At 61.6% G+C, this 13,157-nt stretch overlaps 1 protein-coding gene across 3 annotated transcripts in view; it reads left to right on the top strand.

Moving 5' to 3' along the window:
• LOC114892700 (ATPase family AAA domain-containing protein 3) overlaps positions 1-13,157 on the top strand; it is a 17,659-nt gene continuing 4,502 nt past the window's right edge. The window contains exons 1-15 of one of the 3 annotated variants that reach the window (XM_029217919.1): positions 1-310; positions 3,589-3,665; positions 4,282-4,383; positions 4,502-4,561; positions 5,034-5,103; positions 5,317-5,482; positions 5,652-5,721; positions 6,100-6,255; positions 6,768-6,824; positions 7,004-7,129; positions 7,326-7,450; positions 8,475-8,526; positions 8,851-8,921; positions 9,726-9,893; positions 10,958-11,066. In XM_029217919.1, coding sequence (XP_029073752.1) covers positions 109-310; positions 3,589-3,665; positions 4,282-4,383; positions 4,502-4,561; positions 5,034-5,103; positions 5,317-5,482; positions 5,652-5,721; positions 6,100-6,255; positions 6,768-6,824; positions 7,004-7,129; positions 7,326-7,450; positions 8,475-8,526; positions 8,851-8,921; positions 9,726-9,893; positions 10,958-11,066 — 1,611 coding nt within the window. In that variant the 5' untranslated portion in view covers positions 1-108. Of the gene's footprint in view, positions 311-340; positions 846-867; positions 2,176-3,588; positions 3,666-4,281; positions 4,384-4,501; positions 4,562-5,033; positions 5,104-5,316; positions 5,483-5,651; positions 5,722-6,099; positions 6,256-6,767; positions 6,825-7,003; positions 7,130-7,325; positions 7,451-8,474; positions 8,527-8,850; positions 8,922-9,725; positions 9,894-10,957; positions 11,067-13,157 lie in introns of those variants that run through there. The other 2 variants (XM_029217921.1, XM_029217920.1) reach the window with 2 other exon arrangements.

Genomic DNA, 13,157 nt, shown 5'->3' with positions numbered 1-13,157 from the left:
GCGCCTGCGCAGTCTCTGCCGCCGGCTCGTGGCGCGTGGACCGTGCTCTGCGTCGCGCGCGTCCGCACGGCTACGGGTTCCGGCGGCGGCGCGTGGAGCTCGTGAGCCATGTCGTGGCTCTTCGGCATCAAGGGCCCCAAGGGCGAAGGCGCGGGGCCGCCGCTTCCGCTGCCGCCCGTGCAGCCCGGGGCCGAGGGCGGCGGGGACCGCGGCGCGGGGGACCGGCCTGCGCCCAAGGACAAATGGAGCAACTTCGACCCGACGGGCCTGGAGCGCGCGGCCAAGGCGGCACGCGAGCTGGAGCACTCGCGTGAGTGCGTGGGTTGGGCGCGGGGAGGGCGGCCAGGCGGCGGGCTCGGGGGCACGGTGGCCCTTAGTGGTCTGAGGGATCGAGCGGCGAGTGGCCGTCGGGGGGAAACCGGTCTCCAGCGGTAAGCCAGCCGGAGCCACCCTGCGTGCAGGGAGGTTCGGGATCCCCTGATCCTCTGGCATCTTCCCAGTTGCCACGCGTCCTTCAAGTGGGGAAACCGGTGCCGAGGGGACTCAGAGGGTACAGGCAGCAGCTGGCAGGGCTGCACCCTGGTCTCCAGTTACCGCCTCTTGCCGTCTCCACGTGGAACGGCCAAGGGTGGCCAGGTAGGGGATCCGTCCGTGGTGGTTGCTTGGCAGTTTTCCGCCTAAGAAGGGAAACGTGTTTGAGGGGCGTTGGTCTTAAGGGAAATAAAGATTTGCATTTATCATTGGAAAAGGTTAACGTTCAGGTAGGCGAGGTCTATAAAGCAACAGATCAAGCAGCCCTGGGCCAGTTGATGACCTTCCTGACCGAGGCCCTCAAGGCATCAGCGGTGAGTGTACCTTCACTAAGCCCATGGGTTTTTTCACAACCTTCTTTTTTCTTGTGGCTTTAACAGTTTGTGTCAAGATCAAGATTAAGGGTCTGGAATATAGCACATGCTGAGTAGGTAATAACTGGAAGAATACAGTAGCTTTTAAACTTTTAAGCAGAGGTGCTCTATTCTCAAAGAAGACTTTATGGAGCAGTCTTGTTGTGAGCAGAGGTGAGCACAGTCTTTCTGTCTGAGGAGGGGGTGGCCAGGCACTTTGCGGCTCAGTCCCCGCCTTCCCGCTGGGGCCACGAGAACATCCTGGGCAAAGGTCTCCAGCCTTTCTGGTTCTCAGATCCTGGGAGGGACAGTCAAAACAGAACAGCCTGTTTCCTTAGGCCTAGCTGGAACACTCCCCTCTTCAGAGTGGGTATTAAGTATATTAGATGTATTAGGTTTGCAGGATAATTTTAGTTATCATTTGATAATTGAAGAGAGGCTTGCAGAGGAGCTTGAGAGACAACGGTTGGGCTTCAAGAAACCTCAGATGACGACAGACTTCTGACACGAGACCTAATTTCTTAGGTTTGTTGCGGGGGTTGGCCCATTCACTGTGCCCAGAACTTCAAAGTTTGCCTCCTTTTGAAATGTGAAGGCCGACTCTTGGCCTCTGAAACCCACACAGTTGTACAGGCCGGTGTGAATAGCCTTGGGTGTGTCTTCCTGTCTGCTCCTGCCTGTGAATTGCTCCCAGGTCTCCTGCACTGGCTGCCCCAGAGCTCTTGCCCCAGGACATTCTCCGTCTGGGTCCCCAGAGCCTTGGCCTCTGCTCCCCCATTTCCCCACCAAGCAGCATCTCCTGCAGAGTCCCCAGCTACCACCACCTAGAAGCATGGTCCACCCCACTGGCCTCCACATCCGGTGATACTGTCTCAAGTGTGGACTCTACTTCATTTTTGTTCCTGCCATCCTTCCTGGCTTTTCTGCTGGCCGATGGGGGAGGTTTCACCCTGGGCTGCCGCCCCTTCTGTCCCCAAACCCTCCTTCCCAGGGTGCGAGCCCCTTCTGTCCTTAGCCCCTCTGCAGGCCTGTTGTCTGGAGATGCTCCCAGTTCACAGCCAGAGTGCCTGCCCTGGTTGGCCTGTACCTGCTCTTGTTCACCTTACTGCCCTCTCCACGCAAACCAGAGACGTCCCCAGCTGCTTCTTACAGCCTGACCACCGTCTGTGTCCTTCGGGGCCCAGTCTGACGCTACCCAGTTCCCCAGGTTTCCCAGGCCCTCCTTGGACGCCAGAGCAGCACATTGGCCTTGAGCTGTGTGCTCCACGCACGTACAGGGTGCCTGCCTGAGGTGGGTGCAGTTAACGTGGCGGCTCGCACATCTCTCGGTGTAGGACGACTTCGAGGTGACAGTCATCATTGTCAGCACTGAGGTCGTAGCTTGTGATTAGGGGGGCTCACGGGTGCCTGTGCTGAGCGATTTACGTGCTTTCTCCACCTCACTCCACGGGTCGGGGGAGGGAGTGCCCTGCTCCATTGGCAGGCAAGGTGCTCGGAGCAGTCAGCCTACCTGTCAAAGGTCACGGCGTGAGTAAGCAGGCCAGCTGCAGGTCCTCCCCAAACTCTGAAACCAAACCACGAGCCCCAGCCTACCTCAGCCCTAGAGCTTCCACCACATGCCTAACACGTGCTTGGAGCCAGCGAGCCCCAGGGGTTACGCTGTAGTCAGTGATGCAGGTGCTGCAGCTTGGGGTCCTGGGGTCTGCAGCTTACCTTGAAGGCCTCAAAAAATAAGACAGATTGTGGTGGGGGGAGTAGAAGGGTGGATGTGTGGGCAGCAACCTGGGAGCGTGGTAGCATCAGGGAGGTGGGCTCATGGGGTCCCAACCTTCGCTCCGTGCCTTTATGTGTTAGAAAGTTTTTGTAGTGAAGCGTGGCGCACAGGAGAACTCTGTCATCACGGAGCTATTAGAGAGGCCCGACGTGCAGGCTTTGTTAGCAAGGAGAGCACCGGATACCCACATATTTCCACATGCGAATTCCCCTGATGAAGAGAATACACCTGGAAGTTGTCAGTCACACACACACACGTGTTTCTAACATGTGGCCTGTGAAGAGGTGTCAGCCTGTGTGTATCGGCTTCTTTCTGGGTTTTGCGTTTTTTTTTAACATTTATTTATTTGGCTGCACCAGGTCTCAGTTGCAGCATGCGAACTCGTAGTTGTGACATGTAGGATCTGGTTCCCTGACCAGGGACCTAGACCCCTGCACTGGGAGCACAGAGTCTTAGCCCCTGCACCACCAGGGAAGTCCCTTCTTCCTGGTTTAATCCTCGTTTGCCCCTTACGTTCTTGCCTGCCTGTGCTCGCCTGTCTGTGAATCAGTAACAGGTATCAGAGGCTCAGGAAAAATGCTCGCACTGGAAAAATAAAGGACATTCTAGCCACAGGCTTGCTTTTTGTTTAATGGGGAAATGACCACCATGTTGACCCTCCTGCTGTCAACAGGCGGGCGGGGGACAGCCTCTCTGATGGAACCCTTTGGAGTGTGACAGTCCCCGGGGGGCAGACCTTGCACACACGCTTTCCGCTGGGGATGGAGCATACACAGGTGGCCCTTGGAGGGATGGGTGGCTGAGCAGGTCCGACCAGGGTGGCCACGCGTGTGCTCAGGTCGAGGTGCGCTGTGGTGTCCCTGAGCAGCCCCTGGCACTCGTGAACACTCGCCCGGTGTCCTGATGCTCACACACCTGCCCCCGCTGCAGGACACGCCAAGGAGGCGCTGAGTCTGGCACAGATGCAGGAGCAGACGCTTCAGCTGGAACATCAGGCCAAGCTCAAGGTGAGTGTGGGTGTGGTGCTGGCAGAGGTGGGCTGCAGCCCCGAGGCTGAGGGGCCCCCGGACAGACAGAACATGGGCGGTGGGTGCAGCACCTCCCTCTAGGATTTGAGGGAAGCGGGGATCAACGACGTGTGTGGCCTGAGTTTTGTACAGAACTATCTGGAAGGGCAGATGTGGGTGAGGAGTCTGGTCTCCCCGAGGGGGGACTCCTGCCGTCACTCTGAGCACGTAGTGAGCGAGCGTAGGAAAAGCACAGGCTCTACCCTCCACCACGGGCTGTTGTAAAGCGAATCAGAAAGCAAGCACGTGGCATAAGCGCAGCGGAAACGGTGTAGGGGGCTGGGGGAGTGACAGGCACCCCAGAGACCGTCTGGCTGCTTTGGGGCCTGGCCCTGTCCGTTTTCCTGGCTTCTCTCTGCCTGTGGGTCTGGGTCCTCCCGGGCCTAGGTGAGGCTACAGCTGAGCACCCACAGGCCTGTGGGGTGCAGACCAGGCTGCATCCCTGCCCAGGGGCTGCACAGGCTGTCCGGCTCCTTTGGAGCCCACGCAGGGGAGGGGCGTCGGGGCAGGAGGCCTGGCCGGGCCCTGGGCTCAGGGCGGCTGGTGTGTCGCGCAGGAGTATGAGGCCGCCGTGGAGCAGCTGAAGGGCGAGCAGGTCCGGGTGCAGGCCGAGGAGCGGAGGAAGACTCTGAGTGAGGAGACACGGCAGCACCAGGCCGTAAGGCGGCGGGGGTGGGGCATGTGGGGCGCTCCTCGGGTCCCGCACCCGCTGAGTCCCACCCTGGACCGTGGCTTCTGTGCCTGGGCCGTGTGCACACCGCCCTTTCCCTCCCTAGAGGGCCCAGTACCAGGACAAGCTGTCCCGGCAGCGCTACGAGGACCAGCTGAAGCAGCAGGTGAACTCTGCCCGGCCGCCTGTCTTCCCTGAGGGCGTGGGCATCCCTTGGGGCGGGTAGGGGCTAGAGTCTGGGGTCCACCTGGCAGTAACCACTGCGTTGGAGGGGTGGGGATCTGCCCGCGCCGCCCCGAGGGTCTCCCGGGTGGGACCCTGACTGACGGGTCTGTGGGGGGCATTCAAACGTGGAGCCTATTGTGGGCACTTCAGTTTTTAAATTAAACAGTCTAGCAAAAAGCCTGTTTTGTGAGGACAGCTGTGGGTCAGGGCTGCCCTGAGGCCGAGCTAGGCTGGCGGCCGTGGCTCCTGCCTCGGGCCATGCAGCCTGCAGGCCTTAAGGTGATCGTCCCCTGGGGTCGGAGCCCCCGGGGCGATGGGGACATCTCTGAGGCCAGAGCAGCTAACCTGTTGGTGTGATGTTGACCGTTTCCTAATCTCGAAGCCCTTCCCTTTCCGTTGTGGCTCCTTTTCAGCAACTTCTCAACGAGGAGAACTTACGGAAGCAGGAGGAGTCCGTGCAGAAGCAGGAGGCCCTGCGGCGAGGTAGGGCCCTGGCCTGGAAGCTCACGGGCCAAGGGCCACGGGCCTTGCTTCAGGCCCTGTGCTTCCCAAGCAGCGTGAAGCAGCGGGCACGCTGAGACCCTTGGGAGAGGGGGGTGGGGGGGTACCTGGGGGGTACCCTGTGCTTGCGCTTCATCCTGGGTCGGGGGGCCACGGGCCTCGGGCTGAGCGCTGCTCCCCGCTCTCCCTGGGCAGCCACTGTGGAGCGGGAGATGGAGCTTCGGCACAAGAACGAGATGCTGCGGGTGGAGGCCGAGGCGCGTGCCCGGGCCAAGGCTGAGCGCGACAATGCTGACATCACCCGTGAGCAGATCCGCCTGAAGGCTGCTGAGCAGCGCCAGACCATCCTGGAGTCCATCAGGTAAGGCCGTGCCCAGCGGGCATCCTCTCGCCCCTTCCCCTGAGCAGGCACCCCACTACTCCCCTGGCTGGTCCTTCTGCGGTGACCTTTGGGGCTGACCTTGGAGCCTGGGCTAGGCGCACGGGCACAGCCCGATTCCTTCCCAGTCATGCCACTGCTTCCCCTGCAGGGTGGCTGGCACCGTGTTTGGTGAAGGATTCCAGGCCTTTGTGACAGACTGGGACAAAGTGACAGCCACGGTAAACAACGCTGCCGTTTTCCTTGCGGTCTGTGTCACGTGTCGGGGTCTCTGCTGGCCGTGAGAGGCGCCTGGCGCTCTGAGCGTTCATAGACCTACGGCTGAGGTGGTCGCTGCCCCCACGCCCCCCACTGCCACTGGAAAGCCACAAGTGACGCAGCCTTTGGGTTTGGGGCGCTCGGAACAGCTCAGTGTTGGCCCTGGTGGGGCTGGGAGGAGGGTGTGGGAGGGGTGCCAGGCGTCCATTTCATCCCCACACCAGTGTCTGCCCTTTGGAAAGGTACTGGTGGGGCCCGGCTGAGACTCAGGGAGCTGATGGGGGAGCCCCTCTTTTCTGCCGGGGATGGGGTGGGCACCACCTGCCTCTGCCCTGTTCCAGGTGGCTGGGCTGACGCTGCTGGCTGTTGGCATCTATTCCGCCAAGAACGCCACGTCGGCCATAGGGCGCTACGTGGAGACCCGGCTGGGGAAGCCGTCCCTGGTGCGGGAGACCTCGCGAATCACGGTGCTGGAGCTGCTGCGGCACCCTGTGCAGGTGACCGCGGGCCCCCTGGGTCCGGGTGGCCTTACAGCCGAGTCGCACACGTGGGCCCTTTTCCCCTTTTTACCCAATACTGCCCTGTTCCCCTGCTCACAGATCTGCATTTGGCTTTCTCTTCCTGACGCTATTCCTCTGGCCCTGTGGCGTCAGCACTGGGGGGACCCTCACGCCAGTCCGCTCCGTCCCTCTGTGGGTCTGTAGGCATGACCATCCCCCTGGGTGGACTGGAGGTTGTATACAAACTTCTGGGGCTCCAGCAAGCCATCTACCCGTAAGATAAGTCGCTGGAAGCAGCCCTGTGTCGGCTGCCTTCCTTGAGGGGAGCCAGGCTTCCTGCCTGGCATGGGTGCTGTGCACCCACGGGCAGTGCTGTGGGCCGTCGCTAGAGGTCAGTGTCGCCGACAGTCTCCCCTGCCGGCCTTCTCCAGGACGGCTGGTAATGCGTGTTCTGGGGTGGCTGCACCATGGGCACCGCCGTTGACCCTGATACCCCCCGTGCCCCGCAGGTCAGCAGGCGGCTCCTCAGTAAGCCTCAGGACGCATTGGAGGGCGTCGTCCTCAGCGTAAGTGGGGCTGCCTATCCCTGGGACCTTCCCGCCCGGGCGGGGCTGCTCGACCTTCCTGGAGTCCGGTTTGCTGGCTGAGCCCCAGCCAGGGAGAGGCGGCCTCTCGCACTGACCCAGGCACTCAGGAGGGATGGACTCAGCGGCAGAGCGTCCCCAAACCTCATGTCCCCTGGCAGCCCAGCCTGGAGGCTCGCGTGCGGGACATCGCCATTGCCACGAGGAACACCAGGAAGAACAGGAGTGTGTACCGGAACATCCTGATGTATGGGCCACCTGGGACGGGCAAGACACTGTTTGCCAAGGTGAGGGCACAGTAGCTGGGGGTTGTGGAGTCTCACCTACTGGGGAGAGGTGCCGTGGGCGGGGGACACATGGGAGGCAGCCCCTGCCCAGCTCTTCCAGGAAGGGCATCTCCCCACACGTGGTCTGGTCCCCAGCGACCGGGGCGGTGGGCTGGAGGGCAGACGGAGCAGGCATTAAAGTGCCTTTCCCACCCAGAAACTCGCGCTGCACTCAGGCATGGACTACGCCATCATGACGGGTGGGGATGTGGCCCCCATGGGGCGGGACGGCGTGACCGCCATGCACAAGGTCTTTGACTGGGCCAACACCAGCCGGCGAGGGTGAGCTGGGTGCCTCCTGGGTGGCCCTGGGGCTCCTGCTGGGAAGGGGGGTTGGTGACTTTCCCCACAGCCTGTCCCCAAGGTCCGGGAGCCTCTTGGTCCCAGAGGCTTTGTTTTATTTTATTTTTGGCTGCGTTAGGTCTTCGTTGCTGCACGTGGGCTTTCTCTAGTTGCGGCGAGCGGGGGCTACTCTTCGTTGTGGTGTGTAGGCTTCTCATTGTGGTGGCTTCTCTTGTTGCAGAGCACGGGTTCTAGGCGCGTGGGCTTCAGTAGTTGTGGCATGCAGGCTCAGTAGTTGTGGTGCACGGCCTCAGTAGTTGTGGCTCGTGGGCTGTAGGGTGCAGGCTCAGTAGTTGTGGCGCACGGGCTTAGTTGCTCCTCGGCATGTGGGATCTTCCCGGACCAGGGCTCGAACCCGTGTCCCCTGCATTGGCAGGCGGATTCTTTTCTTTTTTCCTTTTTTCCTTTTTCTTTAAATCTTACTTACTTATTTATTTATTTTTGGTTGCATTGGGTTTGGGTTAGGGTTAGGGTTGCTAACGCGCGGGCTTTCTCTAGTTGCAGTGAGCGGGGGCTACTCTTCATTGCGGTGTGCGGGCTTTTCATTGTGGTGGCTTCTCTTGTTGCAGAGCACAGGCTCTAGGTGCGTGGGCTTCAGTAGTTGTGGCACGTGGGCTCAGTAGTTGTGGCTCATGGGCTCTAGAGCGCAGGCTCAGTAGTTGTGGTGCACGGGCTTAGTTGCTCCGCGGTATGTGGGATCTTCCCGGACCAGGGCCTGAACCCATGTCCCGTGCATTGGCAGGCAGATTCTTAACTACTGCACCACCAGGGAGGCCCAGTCCCGGAGACTTTAAAATGTTTAAGACAAGGGGTCACCAGCCTATTTTTAGTTACTTTCTCGTGACACTGGCACTTGACACGCCCCCGTCTGCAGCCAAGGTCTGGGTCCTGGTGGGGGCAGTGCAAAGTTTGGGGTTCCTGCGGGGCCATGCCCTGCCTGCCTCACGTGGCCCTGCCCTTGCAGCCTCCTGCTCTTCGTGGACGAAGCAGATGCCTTTCTCAGGAAGCGAGCGACTGTGAGTGTCTGGAGGCCGCCCTCTGACTTGGGGAGCGGGCAGGGCGGGCGGGGAGCTGGCAGGGCAGGCGGCCTGGGCCGCGGCGTCTGCACTTCCTGGGAAGGTCACCGGGAACCTGCTCCTCAGCTGCGCTTTCTTCGTCCATTTTGTTTGAAAAGTGGAAGTTCAGCGCCTTCGGAGTCAAGCTTCAGCCTTCGAACTTAGATTCATTCTGTCGTGGATGAGCGGGGGCTGCGCCTTTCTGCGGAGCCTTTCCTTAGCGCCCCCGTGGCTGCTTATAGCACTCCGGCGTGCGGACCTGACGTCGGACTTTTGTCTCTGCAGGAGAAGATCAGTGAGGACCTCAGGGCCACCCTGAACGCATTCCTGCACCGGACAGGCCAGCACAGCAGCAAGTGAGGAGAGCCCGTGTGCGGGGGCCGTGGCACTGCCTCAGCTCACGCGGCTGCTGCGGGGCAGCCGACCGAGCAGGCTCACGCCTGACCCACGTGGCCGGACGCAGTGGGACGGCCCGTTGGGTGCCATGGGGCGTCTGTGGAGCTGCGGAGACAATGTGCTGGGGTCTCTGAGGAAGAGCCGAGGAGCACAGGCTCGTCCACAGGCTACTGCCCTTGGCTCAGGCCCTGGGCATTTCCGGCTGCCCATGAGATGCATTGTCAGGGGCTCACCCCACAGCCAGGCGCCCCAGGTCGCAGGTTGCCCTAGGATTGGGCTGGCCCTTCTGGGCCCCCTAATCCCGCTCCTCCAGGTGGGTGAGGCCCCTCCAGCCCCCTGCCCGCTGGTGGCATCTAGCCCTGCCGGTCAGCCAACGTGGCTACCACGCCAGACTCACTAGCCTTGCCCGCTGTAGCTGCTGCCGGTGGAGACCCTACCCCCACTGAGACCCCCAGGGGTGTGTCGAGTTCCTGCTGAGTTGGCACGTCTGCTTAGCTGAGCCCCAGGCTTCAAGACCCCAGCACTTGGTGTGGGAGGGGCAGGGGTCTGTCTCAGACCTGGGTCCCTGGGTCCCCGTTCCTCCTGTACACAGGGAGGCTTCCATGGCTGGGCCACCAGTCGGGGAGAGGCATGAGCTGGGGCAAGACAGGGAGGGATGGGAGGCAGAGGGCAGCGCCGGTGCGGCGGGGTCTCACGTGTGAGGACGCCGCGTGGCGGGTTCTGCTGGCCCCGAGCCCTGAGCTCTCGCTGTGTGCTGGCTGCAGGTTCATGCTGGTCCTGGCCACCAACCAGCCCGAGCAGCTTGACTGGGCCATCAACGACCGCATCGGCGAGATGGTCGGCTTTGACCTGCCGCGGCGAGAGGCGCGGGAGCGCCTGGTGAGACTGTATTTTGACAAGTATGTTCTTAAACCAGCCACAGAAGGAAAGCAGTAAGTGTCCCCGCCACCACGGCCGCTCCCCGCCCGTGCCCCTGCCCCTGGGTTTCACGTGTGGGGTCATGATCGCCCATCACTAGAGGCCTTGCTACCCCGTCCTGCCTTTGAAATGCTCAGATCCAGGCCACAGTCAGGCCCTGGCAGTGGCGGGCTGTGCCGGCCCATTTCTGGCCTTGCTGAGCCTCCCTCTGGGGCCCCTCCCCAGCACACAGTGGGACACACCAGGCCGGGGGTGCCCTCCCTGCTCGTCCAGGCCCTCTCTCACTGTTGTCGGGAGCGTTCCAGATAAGCCAGCGCTGGTCTATTTGTAACCCTCTCCGGGGACCAGATCTCAGCCCCACCGACCTGGTTCCCGCCTGGCGCTGCTGAGCTGTCTTCTGTTCCGCGGCGGGCTTTGCCTGCCCCTGCCACCCGTCTGTCAGCTGCCCCCAAGCTCCCTTATCTGGGTCTCTTTTTCCTTTTGCCCCTGGCTGGCCCCAGTCCCCCACCTCCACGTCCTACTCCAGCTCCCGATGGCGCATCCTAGCCCAGCTGCAGCCTGGACACTGCCTGCAGCCTGAGGTTCTGAGGACTTTTTCACAGGAGTCTGAGCGGGCTCTCCTGGGCCTTCAGCCAGGCCTCACTGGGCCTGGCATCCGCCTGCGGGGGCGGGATTAGGAGCTCGGCCGCTGTCTGAGTGCTGGGCGGGGTCCCTGCCCCCAGGCGGGCGGTGGAGCTGGGAACAGGCCCCCGGAGCTCCTCCGTTCTCCCACATCCTGAGCGGCCCCACGGCTGCCCCTGAGCGCAGCATGTGCCCCACCCGGGCCCCGTCTTGGGCTCCACGAGGAAGGGACATATGCCCAGCAGGACAGGAAGGTGGAACAGCCAGACCTGGCCCCAGCAGTGGACGTTGGGCAGGGGGTAGCTCATTAAAGTGAGGGGGTCGGACGTGTCCCGCCTGGGGTTTCCCAGCACAGGCTCCTGCTCTCCGTCTGTGTGGGAGCCTGGGTCCCTCACGGGCCTCTGCTCTGGCCCGGGTCCTGTGGGCGCCCAGGCATCACTTGGGAACTCTTTACCAGGCGCTTGAAGCTGGCCCAGTTTGACTACGGGAAGAAGTGCTCAGAGATCGCACAGCTGACGGAGGGCATGTCGGGCCGGGAGATCTCCCAGCTTGCTGTGGCGTGGCAGGTGAGCTGGGGATGCACCCCGCAGGCCAGAGCCCGACCAAGCCAGGGACCCTCAGAGTTGTCGAAAGGTGACTGGGCTGGCACCTGCACCTCCCCCCCACCAGGGTGTTTCTGAGTGATTTTCTGCACAGACGTGACATGATGCCCTCCCTTCACGCCACCACCCTCTGCCCCCCGCAGCAGGGAGGATGGGCCAGGGCCGTCCATGGCTTCGCGCGTTGTGGTCCTTCCCAGTGTCATTCTGGCCCAGGTCAGGCGTGGCCCTCTCAAATCAGCAGCGTGTCCGGTGGTCGTCAAGCTCAGGGTCTTAGGAACCTGGACTTTGTCCCAAGCTGGGGCCCAGGACAGTTGGCACAGCAAACTGCAGACGGGTGGAGGGTCCGGGGGACACTGCCTGGGCCAGGGATGGAGCATCGTGAGCTGTCGGTGGGCTCATCCGAGGGCGCAGGACGTGAGGAGCCAGGAGGTGACTGACCTGATAAGGAGTCAGGCGTTGCCTTCCCAGCCCCTAGAGGCAGACTGCTGCCTTCGGGACTGTCTGTGGGGGCGTGAAGGCCTCAGGCGTTCTGGCTTTTTGGATGGGTTTGCTGAGTCCTGAGGGCCTGAGGACAGCTGGACCACGGGAGGTGATTCCATCTTCACCTTGTGGCTCAGGGCACGCAGGTCAGAGTGGCCCTTGTCATTCCCAATACCCAGGCTTTCATCTGAAACATCCCAGCTGTGGTTCCACGGGTGCCCAGGGCAGGGAAGCCCATTGACTCCCAGGAACCTTGGGTGCAGCCATTCAGAACAAGTTTCCCCATGGTCCTTGCCAGGTGGAGGGTGCTGAGTGGCTCATGTCTGTGGCCACGTGACAACCTGGTCACTGTTAACTTAGCACGAATGCTAAGTAGACATCTGCTTGGATTTGAACATCCTTGCCTAGATACGCAGGGGGGCTGTATTAGTCAGAATGAACTAGGTCATGCTGCTGTAACAGACAGCCCCAGATTGCAAACTCTGTCCTCATGTGAGTCACAGGGTGCCCTGCTCCAGGCTGGCCTCACTCAGGAACCAGGCCTCACGAGGTTGGCTGTTGCCATGACCAACAGAGTGGCGAACAGGGTGTCTTAGCCTGGGCGGCCATGACAAGATGCCACAGCCAGGCGCTTGAACAGACATTCATCTCATGGTTCTGGAGGCTGGAGGTCCCAAATCAGGATGCCAGTGAGGGGGGTTCCAATGCGGGTCCGCTTCCTGGCTGCCTTCCAGCCGCTTTCTTGCTGTGTGCTTGTGCAGAGCCCTTGGGGGTATCTTCGTATAAGGACGCCAGTCCTGTAGGATCAGGCCCCACCCTTAGGACCTCACCCAACCTGAATAGCTTCCTTAGAAGCCCCATCTCCATGTGCAGCCACACTGGGGGTTAGGGCTTCAGCGTGAACTGGGGGGCGACAAAGGCTCAGTCCCAGTGGCGTCCAGTCCCAGTGGTGGGGAGCGCCCTGGCGCATCTCCCCTCCCCCGCCCTGCCCTGCCCTCCCCTCCCTGCTTGTTGGGGAACCAGGGGGCAGGCCTGCGTGTGGGGAGCTGAGGATAGTGGCCCCCGCACGCGCATGTGAGGGTGAGCGTCCGCGTGGAGGCCCAGAGCCCGTGGGTGCGCTCCCTGTGTGTCCAGCCCCTGGGCAGCCGGGCCCTGGGCACGTCTGCTAGTCCCCACCCCCACCCTCTGTGAGAGAGGGCCAAAATGCCTTGGGGGTCCCACCGTCTGGGACAGGACATGTCAGTGTGTCCCCTTGGAGTTTCTCCCCTGTGGCCCCAGGTGCACGGGGCTGGGCTGCTGTGGTGGCTTCTGCCCACCCTCCTGCCTCCAGGCTGAGCAGCCGGGGACCTGTGCACCTGCTCCCCGAAGCCCACCTGCTGGTGTCGCATGGACCCCGCTGCAGCTGCCACCCCCGTGCGATGGTTTTGTCAGTGCAGGTCCGTGCTTCTTACCCTGCAGCTACCTATCATGGGGACCTACTGTTGTTGTTTTTTTATTTTTTATTTTTTTATTTTTTTTTGTTGTTTTTTTAAACATAAAACTCATTTTAGTTTTTTTTTTTTTTTTTTTTTTTGT

The sequence above is a fragment of the Monodon monoceros genome, unplaced genomic scaffold (genome assembly GCF_005190385.1).
Source record: "Monodon monoceros isolate NGI ecotype Baffin Bay Population unplaced genomic scaffold, NGI_Narwhal_1 Super_Scaffold_12, whole genome shotgun sequence".
NCBI lineage: Eukaryota > Metazoa > Chordata > Mammalia > Artiodactyla > Monodontidae > Monodon > Monodon monoceros.
This window is presented reverse-complemented; position numbering and strand designations above follow the sequence as displayed.